The following is a 20,421-nucleotide window of genomic DNA, read 5'->3' as shown; positions in this document are numbered from 1 at the left end:
GGTCTTCCCCAGGGAGTTAGGGCCCTCTGTCCTCTTCCCAGCCTCCTCTCTTTGGTCACTTTCTGTTTTCTTTTGTTCTCTCTTTCCACCTTCTCCTTCCTCTACGGCTCCTCTATCCTGGCCACCTGGGCTCCCAGAAGATTTCAGGGACCACAGGACCATGACCTTACACTGCCCATGGATTGCTGGCCCCTTACTGCACTTTCTCAGACCTCTGCCCTGCTTGTAACTCACTCTCCCGGGCGGGAGCCCCAGGGGGCGACAGTTGCCAGAAGTCCAGTCTTCTGTGTGCCCTGGAGGAAGAAAACCTAAGGGAGAAAGTGCTGGGGTGGGGGGGGCGGGGTAGAGCGTGGGGAGTGGGGTGGCCTGGAGGCACTAATCTAACCTGGGACCCCCTGCTTTCTGTGGCCCTGCTTGGGGAGACTTGCACCCCTGCTTTGGAGACAGTAAAAGCTGGCCCCTCTCTCACTGCAAGCCTGATCCCCCCACAGCATCCTTGGTCCAGCAAGCGCTAAGCCCCTGGCCTCTGTGGCCATTCTCTTTCTTGTTTCTGGAGACCTGATGAGAATTTGGAATGTTAAGGACAAATAGTGAATCAGGTGAAAAACAATTCAGTTACAAAGATAAAAGGTCTCCACTGACCTCCTCGGTTTCTCTTGGAAAGCCCAGTTCTGTTTGCAATCAGATGGCACACAGTAAAGACACTTTGTGGCCAGTCCCTGCTTTCTTCCCAGGGTGGTGGTGTGTGGGGTTGGGAATTTCCAGGTCCCAGCCAGGCTGCACCTCAGGAAGCCCGGAGCGCTGGCAGGAGGTGGAGGTACCGTGGCCGAGGTCTGAAGGCTGGATGATTATTAGCCCTCTGTCAAAACACAAAATTATGACAAATTTAGTTAAACGATATAGTTGGGTGTTATTTGTGATTCATGAATCTGGGTAGCATTTTTCTCTCAAAACTGAGAAAAGGTGCTCTGATGAGCTGAGCAGAGGAGGTTGGCTTTACAGGCAGAGAAGGGCTGCAAAAAGCAGAATCAGAACAAAAAGCGACTGGTTAGCGTCAGGTAACTTTCCTTGTAAGGGTTAAAGCAGGGGGGACTTCCTTATCATGCTGGCTAAAACTGGCCTATTTGGGGATTTGGCTATTATCTTTCTCTCTCTCCTGTTTTCTTAGAAGGTCAGATAAACAACTTAGCTTCAGTTTGGTGACATGAAGCTTTAGCATAAGAGATGCCATTTTTTGGTTTGTTCTGTTGCGCCTAGAGCAGGAGGTCTAAATTAAGTACATTAAATAAATTTTATTTAATAGGCCTAACAGTTGCATTTTTCAAAGACCGTGGGCTGGAAGTGCCCTCTAAAGTAGCATCTGACAGGCCAGGTGTGGTGGCTCACACTTGTAATCCCAGCACTTTGGGAGGCTGAGGCAGGCAGATTACCTGAGGTCAGGAGTTCAAGACTAGCCTGACCAAAGTGGTGAAACCCCATCTCTACTAAAAATACAAAAATTAGCTGGGCCTGGTGGCGGGCACCTGTAATCCCAACCACTCGAGAGGCTGAGGTACAAGACTCACTTGAACCTGGGAGGCGGAGGTTGCAGCGAGCCCAGGATTGCGCCACTGCACTCCAGCCTGGGCAACAGAGCAAGACTCCATCTAAAAATAAACATAAAAGCAAATAAATAAGTAGCACCTTACCCATTTGGGGCTTTTCACTATTTTACCCTGTGGATGTTAAGCGCATGGCTTAGGTACCTAATTCGGGGGAGATTTTTAGAATATGTGTTTAGTAGTCAGATTGCCTTGGTTTCTTCATCTGTAAAATGGGCATGAGAAGACCCACTCACATGAGTGTGGTGAGGATAACAAAATCATGCAGATAAAATGCTTTTGAGCATTGCGCTTTGCACGTAGGAAACACCAAATAAAATGCAGGGTTTTTTTAAAAGATGTTTCCAAGTAGTCTTTTTTTTTTTAAGTTTTTCTTCTTCTTCACACCAAACCCCCAGGAAAAACAAGATGATATTTACTCATGATAATTACAAGTTAAATGGTCCAAACCTGTTTACTGGTGACCAAGTTCTACTTCCTGTGGTTTAACAACTCGAGGCTTCAAAAGGCCAATCTCCTCCTGTGATCGACCTGGGCCCATGGCCTTGGCGTGGGTTATATAGAAACAAATTCTTATGTCATACCTTTGTCTTGTCTTAAAATACTCAAAGCAATGAGAAAGGAATGTGTTTTTGAAGGAAGGAGGGTTTTAATTGAGGTCAGATGCTGTCTAAATCCATTGAAATGGTCCATAAACCCCGCTATGTGTGACCTCCTCCCACTCTCCTCAGAGCTCTGCCCCCAGCCCACACTCATCCACACCCCTCTAAAATTGGTTCATTTAGGTCAATTCAGTTTCATTCATTTGTTCAAAAATGTGTGCACCGAAGTGTTCTAGGTGCTCTCACAGCTCTGAGCGCAGGGGGTGTGAGACAGGGCTCAGTAGAAAAGTCGGTTCTATGGAATGAGCTCCCATTTACCATCACCTACTCTTAGTCAAGATTAACATTTCCCTATATTATTGTTTTCTTTTTCAGTTTGTTTTCTTCTTTATTTTTTCTTTTTTCTTTTCTTTTCCATCCTTTTTTTCTTTCTTTTTTTTTTTTTTTTTGAGATGGAGTCTCACTCTGTCGCCAGGCTGGAGTGCAGTGGCATGATCTTGGCTCACTGCAACCTCTGCCTCCCAGGTTCAAGCAATTCTCTTGCCTCAGCCTCCTGAGTAGCTGGGACTACAGGCATGCGCCACCACGTCCAGCTAATTTTTGTATTTTTTAGTAGAGACGGGGTTTCACCATGTTGGCCAGGATGGTCTCGATCTCTTGACCTCGTGATCCACCTGCCTCGGCCTCCCATAGTGCTGGGATTACAGGCTTGAGGGACCACACCCGGCCTCTTTTCTTCTTTTCTTTTTTGGGGGGATCTGGCTCTATTGCCCAGGCTAGAGTACAGTGGCATGATCTTGGCTCACTTCAACCTCTCCCAGGCTCAAGCCAACCTCTCACCTCAGCTTCCCGAATAGCTAGGACCACAGGCATAAACCACCATGACCGGCTAATTTTTATACTTTTTGTAGAGTTAGGGTCTCACTTTGTTGCTCAGGCTGCTCTCGAACTTCCAAGCTCAAGCAATCCACTCACCTCGGCCTCCCAAAATGCTGGAATTACAGGTGTGAGCCACTGCACCAGGACTATTTTATTCTTTAGTGAAATATCTTAAAGAAAATCATAGGCATGGTGACATATTACTTCTAAGCATTTTAGAATGTACCTCTGAAAATAATTGGACATTTTTCTTATATAATTGTCATTATCACAATCACTTCTTTTTTCTTTTCTTTTTTGGGAGGGAGGGGGACAAAGTCTCACTCTGGTGTCCAAGCTGGAGTCCAGTGGTGCGATCTCGGCTCACTGCAACCTCCTGGGTTCAAGCAATTCTGCGGCCTCAGCCTCCCGAGTAGCTGGGACTACAGGCATGCGCCACCATGCCTGGCTAATTTTTGTGTTTTTAGTAGAGATAGGGGTTTCATCATCTTGGCCAGGCTGATCTTGAACTCCTGACTTCATGATCTGCCCACTTTGGCTTCCCAAGGTGCTGAGATTACAGGTGTGATCCACTGCGCCAGGCCTACAAGCACTTCTTAATGTCACCTAATACCAAGTCATATTCCAAGTTCCCCAGTTGTCCTCATACTGTCTTTTAAAGTTGGTTACCCTGGGACCAGTGGCTCACACCTGTAATCCCAGCACTTGGGGAGGCTTGGGAAGGCCTCCATATATGCTCAAGACTTCAAGACCAGCCTGGGCAATATGGAGAAATCCTGTCTCTATAAAAAACACAAAACTTAGTCAGGTGTGTTAGCACATTCCTCTAACTGCAGTTACCTGGGAGGCTGAGGTGGGAGGACCACCTGATCCCAGGGAGGTTGAGGCTACAGTGAGCTGAGATCCCACCACAGGCACTCCAGCCTGAGCAAGAATGAGGCCTTGTCTCAAAATAAATAAATAAATAAAATTTTTGGTTTGTCTCTATCTAGATCCAGTAAGATCTACACGTGGCATTTGGCTCTTTTAATCTGGTATTGTTCCCTGCTCCACCACCTCCAACTTTTAAAATCATGCTAGTGACTTGTTTAAAGAAATCGGGTCAGTTGTCTCCAATTGCCTCATGAAACATCCTAAATTGTTTTATCTGCCTGTGTCCTCACGTTGTTAATTCCTGCTAACCCCTATATTTTCTATAACATGGAAATTAGCACCAAAGGCTTACATACATTGAGGTTTATCAGTTTTTGGCAAGTACCTCACAGGTGGTGCTGGGTGCTTTATCCTGCCCCTACTCTGAAGCATGTCATGTCTGTTTGTCCTTTTACAGCGACGCCAAGTAGATTTGTGGGTTCAGCTGGTGACAGCCTGACCCCTCCCTCATCATCTTGCAAGGGTTTCCCCTTGTCACTGGGAAAGAATCTGTGGGGCAACATGTTGGCATCTTGCAATGGTCTAGCTCCCCAGAAGCCTCTCACCCAATGGTTTTAGCAGCCATTGGTCATTTTTGCCTGAATCAGTTATTTTATTAGAGGTTGCAAAAGGTGATTTGCTATTTCTACCAAAATGTGTTTTACTGTTAAAAAGCAATAAACTTCATAAGATGTAATCAATCACCTTCTCATTGATCTTGCTTCCAAATTCACCTTGTGAGATAAGGAAACCCCATAAAGACACCCAATTTTTTTTTTTTTTTTTGAGACAGAGTTTCACTTTTTCACCCAGGCTAGAGTGCAGTAACATGATCTTGGTTCACTGCAACCTCCACCTTCAGGTTTCAAGCGAATCTCTTGCCTCAGCCTCCTGAGTAGCTGGGATTACAGGCACCTGCCACCACGCCCAGCTAATTTTTGTACTTTTAGTAGAGACTGGGTTTCACCATGTTGGCCAGGCTGGTCTCAAACTCCTGACCTCATGATCCACACGCCTCCGCCTCCCAAAGTGCTGGGATTACAGGCGTGAGCCACCGCACCTGGCCCATATTGATTTATTACATATTAAAAATAACTTTCCTATTAGTACCGCATTCTGGAGACCCCTCTGCCAACTCTGCTCTGTTGTCTTCCTTAGACTGTAACCTCTGAGAATGCATAAAGTATGTGTGCACATATCTGTCTTGGTATAGGACCACATAGAATCAGGCTCTTACATGTCACAAAGCATGTATTAGGTGGGCTGGTAAGTGTATTTTACTTGCATTCATGCTGTAAGTTATTTCTCTTTCTTTGATCTCCTATTGATGGGCTTGTTCATAGTAATGGGTGGATTTTTTTAAACTGTTTTTCCTAATTGTTTGATTTTTAATTAATGAATGTCTGCTTCTAGCGTTTTGATGGGTTCATTTTATTAAATGTCAAAAAAAAATTAGGCAATAAACTAGACAAGTCTCTAGAGAATAGGCTAGGCCTATAGTCGTAGGATTTGGGGATCTTTGGGTTGAGAGGGATCAGAGGTCTCCTTATCCAACCTCCACTCAGTGCTGGGAGCTTGTCTGTAGACAGCACCGCCACAGAACTGTCACTGTGGATTAAGCACTCAACCTCACGCATTTCAGTGCTCTGGGCTCTGGCAGGAAATCCCTCCCAAAGTGCTGGGATTACAGGCATGAGCCACCATGCCTGGTCTTTTTCTTGTTTTTTAATGAAGGCTCTCTCTGTCTCCCAGGCTGGAGTGCAGTGGCGAGATCTTGGCTCACTGCAACCTCCACCTCCCGGGTTCGAGCAATACTCCTGTTTTAGCTTCCTGAGTACAGTTGCATTCCACCACGCCCGGCTAATTTTTGTATTTTTAATAGAGATGGGGTTTCGTGATCCACCTGTCTCAGCCTCCCAAAGTGCTGGGATTACAAGTGCAAGCCACCAGGCCCAGCTATCCTTTTCATTTCTGTTGCCCCTTGGTCTGGCACCCTACCTGTCACAGTAGTAATGCAAAATGAAAGTTTATTGAATAACTGAATTTAAGAAGAGAAATCGGACTCTCTCACACTGACTCAAGCCTGTAATCCCAGCACTTTGGGAGGCCAAGAGGGGCAGATCACCTGAGGTCAGGAGTTTGAGACCAACCTGGCCAACACAGTGAAACCCCAACTCTACTAAAAATACAAAAAAATTAGCCAGGCGTGGTGTTAGGTGTCTGTAATCCCAGCAACTCCGGAGGCTGAGGAGGGGAATTGCTTGAACCTGGGTGGTGGAGGTTGCAGTGAGCTGAGATCACACCACTGCACTCCAGCCTGGGCAGCAGAGTGAGACACCATCTCAAAAAAAAAGAAGAAGAGGAGATATCCACAACAATGGTAGAATTCAATTTTACCTGTAAAATTATAGCAAACAGAATACTTAATATGTGCTAGTCATAGTCAATACATTTCACCCTCTCACAAACTGTCAGTGAGTATCATCCCTCCTCCTGTGATCTGAGGAGGATCCTGAGGGGAAAAGTAAGGGAATAACTTAGCCAAGATCTCAAAGACGGAGAAGCAGAGCTGGAACTTGAACCCAGTTAGTGGACTGGAGTTTGTGCTCTGAACGCCTATATATGGTTACTGACAAGCACTTACACTCATTACGGTGCTCTATTTCTTTTCAAAAATGCATTTTCCACAAGTCCGTGATACTGCTTTTGAGGAGGTTTCAATCTTTTGAAGGAGACAGAACACAACAAGTGATAGACTCACACAGGGTGCTGAGGGGGAAGAGCCAAAAGAGGGTGATGGATGCAGGGGAATTTTTTTGGTTTGAAACAGACACTCAAAATTAGTCCCAAACTAGACGGAAATGATATTTGCTATGGTATGTTTATAAAAGCAGAGCTCCTGAGCAACATACATGTCTAATCACAGAGGAATGGTTGGTTGCACCGTGGTCTATCCACTGAATGAAGCCTTTAAAGATGACAGCTATGAAATCTACACAGTGGCACAGAAAAATATTTTTCTTTTTTGAGATGGAGTTTTGCTCTTGTTACCCAGGCTGGAGTGCAATGGCGCGATCTCGGCTCACCGCAACCTCCGCGTCCTGGGTTCAGGCAATTCTCCTGCCTCAGCCTTCTGAGTAGCTGGGATTACAGGCATGCGCCACCATGCCCAGCTAATTTTTTGTATTTTTAGTAGAGAAGGGGTTTCACCATGTTGACCAGGATGGTCTCGATCTCTTGACCTTGTGATCCACCCGCCTCGGCCTCCCAAAGGGCTGGGATTACAGGCTTGAGCCACCGCGCCCGGCCAGAAAAATATTTATAATATGTTCTGCAAAATAATAAAGCAGGACATGACATGATCACAGCAGGGTCAAATGTGACCGTGTGAAGGGTTGAGAGGAGGGGCAAAAATGAAAATTCCTGCAGTTAGAGTGCAGGATCTTGAGTTAGTTCACTCTTCATATTATATTTTCTCTCTTTATGGTAATAATAATTTTAGAAATTGAAACCTGAGAAAGCTCGACATGGTGGTTCACACCTGTAATTCCAGCCTTTTGAGAGGCCAAGGCAGGAGGACAGCTTGAGCCCCAGAGTTTGAGACCAGCCTGGTCAAGATGGAGAGACCCCGTCTCTACAAAACAAATTTTTAAAGAATTAGCCGGGAGTGGTGGTGTGTGCCTGTGGTTCCAGCTACTTGGGCTGAGGTGGGAGGATTGCTTGAGCCTGGGATTTCGAGGCTGCAGTGAGCTACAATTGTGCTGCTGCACTCCAGCCTGGGCAACAAAGCAAGACCCTATCTCTTAAAAAAAGAAAAGAAAAAGAAACCTGAGAGGATTTGGGACAATGGGCTATATAAAGGACATGACATTGCTTAAAAAGAAACGGAATTCAGAGAGCCTTGTGACCTTGCTTGTCCTGCCACTCTGTGTTGGTGGGGCCCAGAATAGGAGCAGCCCAAGGCACAACCTGCTTGCTTTACGTTGTTCAGACATAGAAGTGATGAACAGAGAGAAATGGTTGCACGCACAGCGTGAAGACAGTCATTTTCAGAGCAGGGTTGCAATTAATCACTCCTTGTCTAGCACATCTCCCCGGGGCAAACCGCAGTCTCCAACCAGACACTGGCAGCTGTTGTCTGAGGTCTGAACCCATCGAAGCCCAGCCAGTCTCTTCCCGGCTGTCTTACTCACTGCTGGGACTACCAGGCAACCCTGGGGTTGGTGGGCTTCTCCCAGTCCTGCCCTCTAGCACTCCTGAGAAGAGCTCATTTCTCTCTCAATACGACCGATGCCCCAACAATTTACTGTCCTTGTCCATAGGATGGGGATTCTGATTTTGTGAACACAGAAGCAGGGTAATCTCCATGCTGGGTCAGTAACAACAGCCTTCACTCTAGCACACTTGGGTTAGTACACTTAGTGAGAAACAGGGCGCTAGCAGACTGGTGGAAGACGGAAGGTGGGCTGAGCTGTGGCCCAGGAAGCAATGACTTTCAGCCCCGCTTTGTGTGTGATCCTGGCAAGTCAACCACACCCTTGGAGTTTTAGCTCTCCTATCTGTAAAAGGGGGTAATAACACAGGTTCTTTAAGCAAGATAGTTTGGGCAAGTTTTATAAACTGTCCAGAACTAATTTTTTAAATATGTAGAACAGAAAAAATAATATCTGCTCCATAAAGTTATTGTGAGGATAAATAATGTTATATAAATAAATATATATATATATTTAAAGTAATAACTTTAGCTCAGAGCCTCTCATCTGTGCTTGGTAAATATTAGCTACTGACACCTACTTCAGAGAGATATTGTAATGAGATATTATGCATAAAAGGGCTTTGGTCTTTGAAAGAATATAACAAGATAGTAAATACTTTCCTTTTAAGTTGGACAGACACCAAACTGACAAACTTTGTTTTCTTTGTCTTTTTTTTTTTTTTTTTTTTTTTGAGGCAGAGTTTCTCTCTTGTTGCCCAGGTTGTAGTGCAGTGGCACAATCTAGGTTCACTGCAGCCTCCGTCTCTCCAGCTCAAGCAATTCTCCTGCCTCAGCCTCCCAAGTAGCTGGGATTACAGGCGCCTGACACTACGCCCAGCTAATTTTTTGTATTTTTAGTAGAAACAGGGTTTCGCCATGGTCACTAGGCTGGTCTCGAACTCTTGGCCTCAGGTGATCCGCCACCTCGGCCTCCCAAAGTGCTGAGAAATAGGGTCTTACTCTGTTGTCCAGGCTGGAGTACAGTGGCACCATTATAGCTCACTGTCGTCTCCAGCTCCTGGGCTCAAGGGATCCTCCCGTTTTAGCCTCCCTGGTAGCTGGAACTACAGGTTATGCCACCATGTCCAGCTAATTTTGTTGTTGCTGTTGTTGTAGAGACAGGGTCTCTCTCTGTTGCCCAAGGTGTAGTGTAATGGTGCCATCAGAGCTCACTGCAGCCTTCAACTCCTAGCCTGAACTGATCCTCCCGCTTCAGCCTCCCAAAAGTGTTGAGATTACAGACATGAGCCATCATGCCCAGCTGACAAATATTTTTTGAAAATGATAATGCTAGTGCTGTTTGTTAAGGGTGTGGTGAATGGGCACTTTCATAGAGCTCTAAAGAGAACGTAAATTTGTCAACAATTTGGCACAATTTTCAGTTTTAAATTGCTCGTAATCTTTAATAATTTCACTTCCAGGAATTTGTCCTGAGAAATGAAAGATGAATATAAAGATTTTTGTATAAAGATGTCAACACAAATTTATTTAATTTTATTTATTATTATTATTGTTTTTTGAGATGGAGTTTCACTCTTGTTGCCCAGGCCGGAGTGCAATGGTGACATCTCGGCTCATTGCAACCTCCACCTCCTGGGTTCAGGCAATTCTCCTGCCTCAGCCTCCTGAGTAGCTGGGATTACAGGCACGCGCCACCATGCCCAGCTAAGTTTTTGTATTTTTAGTAGAGACGGGGTTTCACCATGTTGACCAGGATGGTCTCGATCTTTTGACCTCGTGATCCACCCGCCTTGGCCTCCCAAAGTGCTGGGATTACAGCCTTGAGCCACCTGGAATAATAGGTGTTTTCATATTTTTCTTTAGAATTTCCACTTTTATCTTTTCTTTGTTTGTTTGTTTGTTTTTGGTTTTTTTGAGATGGAGTTTCGCTCTTGTTACCCAGGCTGGAATACAATGGCGCGATCTCGGCTCACCACAGCCTCCGCCTCTTGGGTTCAGGCAATTCTCCTGCCTCAGCCTCCTGAGTAGCTGGGACTACAGGCACGCACCACCATGCCCAGCTATTTTTTTGTATTTTTAGTAGAGACGGGGTTTCACCTTGTCGACCAGGATGGTCTCGATCTCTTGACCTCGTGATCCACCCACCTCGGCCTCCCAAAGTGTTGGGATTACAGGCGTGAGCCACCGTGCCCAGCTCTTTTCTTCTTAAAAGAAAGAAGTTGTATAACTTTAATAACCAGGGGCTGGCACGGGGAACCTCCAAATTTTAAGAAAGAGCCTGGGTCAGGAAGTCACCAGGAGTGAGTCAGGTCTGAAATGGAGACAGCACCTCTGTGTCATGCAGGACAGGGTAGCAGGGGCAAGAGAAGGCAAGAGGGAGAGACAAGGGTTGAGCTGCATTGTTAGCTGGTCTGTGACCTTGCCCAAGCCACTTTACTTCTGAACCTCAGTTTTATCAGCAATAATGCAACGCTAATTATTCCTGCTTGCCACAGGGTCATGAGAATCAATAAAATCACATGTACGTACTTTTTATTTTATTTTTTGAGCTAGGTCTCACTCTGTAGCACAAGTTGGAGTATCGTGGCATGATTCTAGCTCAATGCAGCCTCTTCCTCCCAGGCTCAAACGATTCTCCCACCTCCATTCCTCAAGTAGCTGGGACCACAGGCACGGGCTACCACAACTGGCTAATTTTTTATTTTTTATTTTTTATTTATTTTTATCTTTTAGATGGAGTCCTGCTCTATTGCCCAGGCTGGAGTGCAGTGGCGTGATCTTGATTCACTGCAATCTCTGCCTCCCAGGTTAAAGTGAAGCCTCAGCCTCCCAAGTAGCTGGGACTACAGGCATGTAACACCAGGCCCAGCTAATTTTTGTATTTTTAGTAGAGACAGGGTTTTACCATGTTGCCCAGGCTAGTCTTGAACTCTTGACCTCAAGTGATCCACCCATCTTGCCCTCCCAAAGTGCTGGGATTACAGGTGTGAGCCACTGCGCCTGACCATTTTTTATTTTTTTACAGACAGGGTCTCACTGTGATGCCCAGACTAGTCTTGAACTGCTGGGCTCAAACGATCCTCCCACCTCGGTCTCCCAAAGTGCTGGGATTACAGATGTGAGCTACCATGCCCAGTATGCTTTAAAAAATTTGCAGCTGGGTGTGGTGGCTTATGTCTGTAATCCTAGTACTTTGGGAAACTGAGGCAGGTGGATCACTTGAGCTCAGGAGTTTGAGACCAGCCTAGCCAACATGGTGAAACACCATCTCTACTAAAAATACAAAAATTAGCCAGATGTGGTAGTACGCACCCGTAATCCCAGCTACTTGGGAGGCTGAGTCATGAGGCTTGAACCCAGGAGGCAGAGGTTGCAGTGAGCCAAGATCATGCCACTGCACTCCAGCCTGGGCAACTAATCAAGACTCCTTTTCAAAAAAAAAAAAAGAATGCAATATACTACACAAGTATAAGTGATGATTATTACTGTAAGTGACTTCCATTTCTGGCCCTCAGAATGGACCTTGTTCTCAGAATGGACAAAATGAGCTTCTGGCCCTAAAGCCTTGTGGTGAATGTAAATATGAATCTCAGGCAGTGCCCACTTTCATGGAAGATATAGTTAATTACACTTAATAAATACTTTTTGTTTTTTATGATGACGAAGAGGAAGGGTGATTTCACATCGTAGCTTTCTCCTTTCCTCTCATTTCCCAAGCATTTCCCGGTCTTTTAATCATTTGCCCCTTTTGACGAAGGCTGGGGGTGATGGGATAAGAACTTCTTGCGACCACTCGGCCCTGGTAGGACAGGGAGTTAGACCCAGCAAGCTCTAACAAGCAAGATGTCCCCAAAAGTGTCTAGAATCCTCACTGTGCTTTCAGAATGGTGTGGGGTTGAGTCATATCACCAAGTGCCACCCTTGGAGCTCTGCCATTCTGCTGAACTCCCCAAATCACTCATCAACCCAAGGGCCCTCAGTTCCCACACTGTGCCCCAAGAAAGCACCCATGGGGTTGAGGAAGGTGAGGAGGAAGCCCAGAATTAGTCACAAGAAGCAAATCAGAATCACACACAGCCAAAGTGCCCAGACTTGGCCCAGATGCTGACCTTTTAAAAACCCAGAGCGGCACCACCCTGTCTCCTCTGCAAGGCGACACGGATGGGGAGGTGATAGCCTGGCCTGGAAGAAGCTAATCCTGAGGGTATGTTGTCGAAAACTCCTGCAGTATGTTTGTCTAAAACGACACAAGTTACAAAGTACTTTCAAGATAAATTCCTTTGATCTGTGAGGCAGTCTGAGCAGATTTATCATCTTCTTCGTTTAGCTGAAGAAACTGAGGCTCAAGATGGCTGAGCGAGGTGGCCATGGACAGGCAGCTGGTTACTGAGCTCTGGCGCTTCGGCAGCTTCACTGCTATCTGTTAATTGCCCTTTAAAAGAGGCTTATGGTGGGCCAGACATGGTGGCCCAGGCCTGTAATCCCAGCACTTTGGGAGGCTGAGGCGGGTGAATCACCTGAGGTTCAGTTCGAGACCAGCCTGGCCAACATGGTGAAACCCCGTCTCTACTAAAAATACAAAAAATTGGGGGGGCATCCAGTTACTTGGGAGGCTGAGGCAGGAGAACTGTTTGAACCTGGGAAGCAGAGGTTGCAGTGAGCCGAGATCCCATCATTGCACTCCAGCCTGAGTGACAGAGCGAGACTCTGTGTCAAACAAACAAATAAAAAAAAGCTTAGAAAGCCAGACACAGTGGTTCATACCTGTAATCCAGTAAACCTTGGGAGGCCAAGGTGGTTGGAACGCTTGAGGCCAGGAGGTTGAGTCTGCAGTGAGCTATGGTTGCAGGCAAAACTCTGTCTCTTTAAAAAAAAAAAAAAAGCTGATAGAAACTTTAAGAGTAAAGCAATGGAGGGGGTAAAAGGATCTGTAATCTACTTCCTCTAATACAATCACTATTATTAATGATTATCGTATTTCTTCCTAGCCTTTCTTTTGTAAGTCCTTGGATAAGACATAGCTGTTACACATACAATCCAATAGCTTTCCTTTTACACTTCACATTCTATGACATCATTTCGTATCACGACATGGCCCTGACGATCATTCATTCACAGGTAGCGAGCGAGTGCCTGCGATGCACAGGCATGTTCCAGGCACTGGGAACACAGCCTAACTGTCTGCGCACATGGAGCTCACATTCTGATGCGAGAGGCCAGCAAGAAGCAAAGAAATAAACCGACGGCATTCCATTAGCACCGAGAGAAAAGAGATAGGCCTATAGTGCTCAAAACTTGAGCCATGAGAAATCAAAGAGCAAAGATCATTTTTTGATTTTTTTTTCTTTTTGAGATGGAGTCTCACTCTTCCGCCCAGGCTGGAGCACAGTGGCACAATCTTGGCTCACTACAACCTCCGCCTCCTGGATTCAAGCAATTCTCCTGCTCAGCCTCCCGAGTAGTTGGGATTACAGGCGTGTGCCACCACGCCTGGCTAAATTTTGTGTTTTTAGTAGAGACAGGGTTTCACCATGTTGGTCAGGCTGGTCTCGAACTCCTGACCTTGTCATACACCTGCCTCGGCCTCCCAAACTGCTGGGATTACAAGTGTGAGCCACTGTGTCCAATAAAAATATCGTTTTATGAAAAGGACTGTGACGCATGTTGTGTTTTACTTAACAAAACCACGGCTAACCATTTTACATCCTCCAGACTTGAAGTGTGTGGTGTGTTTAACAGATAAGATTTTACCTTTCTTTCCCTTTTAATTTATCATCAACATTTTTCAATCTCTCTTTAAAGAACATGTGAGTTCACACCCGCTATGGTCACCAAGGAAGGAGAGCTGTGCAGACCCCAGGCACAATTAGTGCTGAAGTATAACTGACTGCTTACTTATATCTGCCTTATATAAACATACTTAGTACTTATATCTAGCATGCTTAGTTCCATGTAATCTTTCTATATAATCAGAGATGTAGTCGGAGCTGTACTGACACATTTACTGCTAATTTATATAATCCTTCCATAGAGCCATTTAGCAGTCTGTAGTAGGAGGAATGCCTAGAGCAGTCACAGAACAGAAGCAGTACATGGGAAAACAGCCAGATGAGGACAAGAACCAAAGACCCAGGTGGTGGTGTCCCTGCCTGAAAGGGCATATGCTGTATGGCAGGCTTGGAGCAAGAGCCTCTCCTCCTGAGAAAGGAGTTCTAGTACCTTACATCCAGTTCCTGTGCAAAGTAGGCCTCAGGCCTGAGATCCTGGAAATAACCAAGGGAGAAGAACCCCTCTGGTGTGCCCAGTCACAGCAGCTGTACACCCTGTCAGTCTTTTCTCACTTCTGTGCTAGCTCTCAAATCATCCTCCCATAAATATCTTAAGAGAAGAGCACAAGTCTGTCAGCTCCCACTGCATTGGCTTACAGTATCCTTCTATTAGAAATCCTTTGAAGTCTCCAGTCCCCAGATAAGAAGTGTTGTGCATGACATCTGTTGCACACAGCCTACCTCCTTGCCTTGGTGACCTAATGGAGGTGGACCCCTTTTCTGTACACGACCCTCTACTACTGCACATGGCACGGTCCCCTACTGCGCTCGGCCCACCTCTCTGCCCAGGTGACATGGGGGTGGCCCCCTCTCTTGAGACTCACATGATTATGTATGCCCTATCACTAAGCCTATAGATGATGACCTCACTTACAACCCTTCCCCCTGCTTGTACCTAACAAATACAGACGCTTCTGCGCGTTCGAGGCCTAACTCTGCTCATAAGTGGCGTGGCCCCCCGAGTCCAGATGCTTTTCACCAGTTCTTCGGTGTCCTGTCTCTTTACTTCTCAGATCCTGCAGCTCAGCACAGCATAAGGGACACCCCATGACCCTGTGGGGCCCACAGAACATCTTAAATTTGCATAATAGTCTTCATCTTAACAAAGACGATACACTATTGTTAGATATTAAAGTTGTTTCCTTTCAGGTTTAACTCTTTAAAAACTTCTATAACTCAGTGCATAACGTTTAAATTTAGTACTGTTGTAATAAGGAGAGAGTGGTAGAAGTAAAATTACGGGGCCAAAGGGTATAAGCATTTTAAAGAAATAAGATATGAGAAGTTCTAAAGCTCTTGGTAAAGATTGACAATTGCTTCTTAAAGGAATCTACTCCCACTCAATATGTGGGAATGCTCACTTAACCAGTTCCTTGCTGAATCTGAGCCTCATCTTCCCCAGTGGGAGACAGGAGCTCACTGGTCCTCCTTCATTTTTGTCTGAATTTAAGGGAACATTTCCAAGGGACACATGGTAGATCAGTTCCATGATCTACTCAAACAAAGGGTGGAGACTGTCTCTCCACATTGCACAGAGTTCCACAGCAGGAGGGGAATGCTGAGTTTCAATAGCTACTGCAGGAGGGGAGCCAAAAACCCACCAGGGCATGGAGAAGCCTTTCTTCCTATTTTTTCAGGGAACTCAACCGTCAGTAAGTCAGAAGCAGCAACCTGGCAGAGGTGGAGGTGGGGACTCAGTCCCAATACCCTAGAGAAGTGCTGCCTCGGTGCGCTGAGATCTTGTCACACACACACCCAGATGAGAATCAGCTTCCCTGCCCTGGAAATTCTGGGGTCTCAGCCCGGTGAAAAAATGATTTCTTACCTCAGAGAGCAATAGTGAGGATAGGAAGGGCCAAGACTTAACCAAGCTCTCAAACACCAAAGCCCCTGAAATGTGTCCTGCTGGCACAGGTGGCCTCACAGGCTGCAAGTCTTGCCTCTCTTGGAGTGTATGGGAGGAACATGCAGAGACCCACTTTTTAGCAGGCTCACCTAGGAGAGATGACAGGTGGGGTCAAAGTGGGGTGTGATGTTCAATCTGCTCTAATCCAGCAGCTCCAAATGCTGAAGAGAATGCAGGGGTACTCAATGAGGGGATGGGATGGATAGCCTGCCGCAGAATGCCAGGCTTCAAACCCAACTCAGCACTGAGGTGGTGATTTGCGTGCATAGCCACTCCTTCCGTCAGTGCTTGCGACATTATGACTGGCCTGTGGGGATCTGGCTAGGATGTGCACTGACTGAAACGTCTTGAGGCCAAATATGCCTTGTTTTTTTTTTTTTTTTTTTTGATATGGAATCTCACTTTGTTGCCAGGTTGGAGTGCAGTGGTGCCACTTGGCTCACTGCAACCTCCGTTTCCTGGGTTCAAGTGATTCTCCTGCCTCAGCCTCCCCAGTAGCTGGGACTACAGGCGAGCATCACCACGCCCAGCTAATTTTTGTATTTTTAATAGAGATGGGGTTTCACCATGTTGGCCAAGATGGTCTTGATCTCTTAACCTCGTGATCTGCCCACCTCGGCTTCCCAAAGTGCTGGGATTACAGGTGTAAGCCATGGTGCCCGGCTGGCCAAATCCTCTTAAATCAAAAGTATAAACAGTGAATTTCCAAACCCTACAGAAACCTCAAAGGAGAAACCAGAGTCAGAAAATGGTGAATCCCCAAAATTTGTACTGGAAGTTCTGAAAAAAGACAGAAAAAAAAGGCCTGGTATATATTTGAAAAAAATGACACATCTTCTCTTGGAGGTGACACCTGGCTGGCAGACGCCCTAAACAAATACATTTTCTTTCTGTAACTTTCAAAATGTGAAATGTCCTTAAAAATAAGAATAAATGATTTGCTGCCTCCTGTGGGATTACTACACCTGCAGAATGCAGCCGGCTCTCATGGTTCCAGACATTGCCCCAAATCCTCAGCATCCTGAGGTCAACCTCAACTACTGTGTTGAGTTTTGTCTCACCCAGTGTGCGACCCGCCCCCTGACACGCATTTCACTCCCACTGCTCCAGTAAAGACGGTTGTCAAGACAGGGCTAGCAAGAGTGTTTATTGACAAAGGTGAATTCACAGAGAAGATTTTGGGGTCCCCGGTTGAATGATGGAGAATCTGAACACCTGGTGAGAGACTTCAGGATCTTCTGTCCAGAGTGAAGGACCAGAACAGCTTCCAGGGTGAGTCCTGCGGCCGCATAGGGGGAGAAGTGTCACCAGATTCAACTCCAGGGTTTAGAGAGAGACAGGCAGAGGGTCTGACTTGGAGAAGGTATTTCTCTGAAAGCAAAGTTTATTGTGGGAGGGAGAAAGCACAGCCAGAACAAGAGTGGTGTTTGGGGGTCTGGGTTAGATATTCTGGTCGGTGCTCTTCCCGATGGGGCAGAGAAGGAAACTCACTTCCCTTCTGTCTACTTGGTGAATCTGCGGGCCTCTGAGTTGCTGCCTGCTCCATCTCATAACACCTATCTTGGAGGGGGCAAAATTAGCTCAGGTGCCCTGCAGGCTGAGAGGGACAGCTAGCCTCAGCAGCCTGGTTTAGGGAAGTTCAGTCGCTCGAAGGTTCTGGGGAAGCTGATGGAGGAAACCGTGGGAGTCCAGGCAGCGCGCGAGGCCATGCGAGGCCGGCCGGAGCGGCTTGCTGACGCCAGGACAGGCGCGTCTGGGGAGCTCAGGCCCCCTCCCGGGGCCTCTCCCCGCTTCTCATTGCTCCACTGCGGCCCACCTCCAGCGGCCCGGGGCAGCCACCAGGAAGGAGGCCGAAGCAGTGTTCGCGGCCTGGGCTCGGCCCCAGAACACCGAACTGTCGTCCCTGGAGAGCGAGGAGGCCGAGCTGATCCTTCGCGCCAGGAGGCCGGTGCGCCCGCAGGCCTCGTCCCGCGCCCGGGCTCGGAACGAGCGGTCCAGCAGGAGGTAGATGAGCGGGTTGGCGCAGCTGTTGACGAAGGCCAGGCAGGTGGCGATGGTGAGGCCCCAGCGCAGCGCCAGCAGCAGGGGGCACGGCAGCGGCAGCGCCTCCAGACGCGCCAGGTGGAAGACGGCCCGCAGGGCGCTGAAGGGCAGCCAGGAGCCCACGAACGTGCTCTCGATGGCGAAGATGATGCGCAGCGAGTTCCTCCGGGCGCGCCCCACGTGCGGCGGCCGGCGCAGGCGACGCGAGATGCGGCAGTAGCAGAAGAGGGTGACGACCAGGGGCAGCACGAAGGTGAGCAGCAGCAGCAGCAGGCTGAGGCCCTGGAAGGCGTGGGAGGGCTCCTCCCCGCACTGGCTGCCCTGGCCCCCGGGCAGGGGCTGCAGCCCCCGGTAGAACAGGGAGGGCAGGCCGGCCAGCAGCGCCACAGCCCAGACGCCGCAGCACGAGGCCAGCGCGCAGCGCGGGGTGCGCAGCGGCCGCGCCTCGAGCAGCTTCACCACGGCCAGGTAGCGGTCCACGCTCATGCCCGCCAGCAGCAGCGCTCCCGCACAGCGCGTGCCCGCCAGCGCGAAGCTGCTGAGCTTGCAGAGGCCCTCTCCGAAAGGCCAGCGGCCGCCGAGCGCCACCGCTGCGGCCCACAGTGGCAGCGTGAGCACGAAGCCCAGGTCCGCGGCCGCCAGGTGCAGCACGAAGGTGTCCACCAGCCGCCGCGGGCCGCGGCGCCCGGCCAGCAGCCACACCACCAAGGCGTTGCCCAGCAGGCCCACGGCGAAGGCAGCCAGGTAGAGCGCAGGGATGTAGACGTAGCCGTAGGGCAGGTCCCCGGCCGGACACAGCTCCAGCTCCTCCAGGTCGTCCAACCCCGAGTAGTACCAGGGCGCGGACGCCGGGCTGGTGCTCCAGGGCTCGGTGGGGGCCATGGCCTGGCCACCAGGCCTGCGCGGGATGCAGTCCTGGGCGCAGGCGGCAGCAGCTCTGAGCAGGGGTGGGGGGGTTGCTCTTCACGCCCGCCCTGGCCCAGCACCTCCCTTCCTGCCACCCCAGACCGAGGCAAATGGGTGGGCAGGAAAGAGGGGAGGGAGGAGGGGGTGGGTTGGGAGGGGCAGGCTCCTGTGGGAGAGATAGTGGCCTCGGATTTGGGGCTGACCCAAGGGGTAAGGGCAGGGACAGGCAGAAGGGGCTTCACAACTAAGTCTGGGGAGTAAAGTCCTCAGGGCTGGGAGACCTGCCCCGCCTCCCAGTAGGAGCACGGCCCATGCCTCTATTAGTTGTTCACTTTCTTTGTTCATGAAATCCGGATACTTGCCCCACTGTCTCAGGGTTGGGTTGCAAGAGGTGGTGGGTGCCCGAGGGCCCTAATCTCTTCTCAGCCTCCACTTCGCCCCCTTCCCACCTGCACCCACCGGCACCCACCGGCTGTTGTTTTCTCTTAGAGGTGAGAAGACAGAGCCCAGGAATTTTATAAGAGTATGAAGCCTAAGGCACACCCCACCCCCAAAACACCTGTCTCCTAGGAAAGAGTCCACTACCAGGACACAGCAGATCTGGGTGGGTGGGGGAGCTTGCCTGGGCACTTAAGGCATCTCAAGTGTCCTGAGATGTGGGGCTAATGTCTTCATCCCAAGAGTGGCTCCTCTAACCCAATCAGATCCTCATGAAGCCATGCAGAAGTGTGTTAAGGCAGCGAGGAAGGTGTGTATTCAGATCATCCTGCTGGAAAGGGGTGGGACCTCACATCTGGCTCTCCCCTGTCTTCCCCCATCCTACAAAACCTACCTATTAAGCCAAACACAGATATAAGGTCAATTCAAAGGATGACACTTAATGAAACACCAGATTCGTTGTCCTGAATTATATGTCAGGAGCTTGGAGGTGGCAAGGTCCCTTGTGAACTGGGAAACTGAGAGTAAGGCAGGGGAATGAAGTCTCACCTTGAAGGGGGTGGTGGGACCTGAGGAGGAGAGGCTATGTGAGGAAAATCTTGCTCTTACTGCTGAAGGAGGCATACAGCCGCTTACATCTGAATTCTTCTTAGCAGATATCCCTTCCACAAGGTATTGTGGTGGAACTGATGTCACAGTGCATGTGCCCTCTGAGTCTGTCCCCAGTGTCCCCATGAATGAGTGGCTAATGTGCTGGGCAACCTGGTGTGGAAAATTTGAGGTGGATTATCAATTTTGTTCGATTCAGACTTGTAAACAGTGAACTCCTCCATGAAGCAGGCATTGTTTCAGGCATTACAAGAGATGCCATTCTTTTTTTTTGAGTTGGAGTTTTGCTCTTGTTACCCAGGCTGGAGGACAATGGCACAATCTTGGCTCACCGCAACCTCCGCCTCCTGGGTTCAGGCAATTCTCCTGCCTCAGCCTCCTGAGTAGCTGGGATTACAGGTACTCCCCACCATGCCCAGCTAATTTTTTGTATTTTTAGTAGAGACGGGGTTTCACCATGTTGACCAGGATGGTCTCGATC

General features: G+C 48.4%; 1 protein-coding gene across 1 annotated transcript; it reads right to left on the bottom strand.

Annotated features, from left to right (window-relative positions):
* Positions 1 to 17,072: 17,072 nt before the first annotated feature.
* Positions 17,073 to 18,926, bottom strand: GPR25 (G protein-coupled receptor 25). The gene has a single exon (XM_002760680.6). The coding sequence runs from the start codon at positions 18,867 to 18,869 to the stop codon at positions 17,739 to 17,741; it is 1,131 nt and encodes a 376-aa protein (XP_002760726.1). The 5' UTR covers positions 18,870 to 18,926; the 3' UTR covers positions 17,073 to 17,738.
* Between the last annotated feature and the right edge of the window lie 1,495 nt (positions 18,927 to 20,421).

Source organism: Callithrix jacchus, chromosome 19, assembly GCF_049354715.1.
Source record: "Callithrix jacchus isolate 240 chromosome 19, calJac240_pri, whole genome shotgun sequence".
In the NCBI taxonomy this organism is placed as follows: domain Eukaryota; kingdom Metazoa; phylum Chordata; class Mammalia; order Primates; family Cebidae; genus Callithrix; species Callithrix jacchus.
Note: the sequence above shows the minus strand (reverse complement) of the source record. Positions and strands in the feature narration are given on the sequence as shown.

Coding starts and splice junctions, on each gene's coding strand:
- GPR25 (XM_002760680.6), bottom strand. CDS start 18,869: ATGGCCCCCACCGAGCCCTGGAGCACCAGCCCGGCGTCCGCGCCCTGG.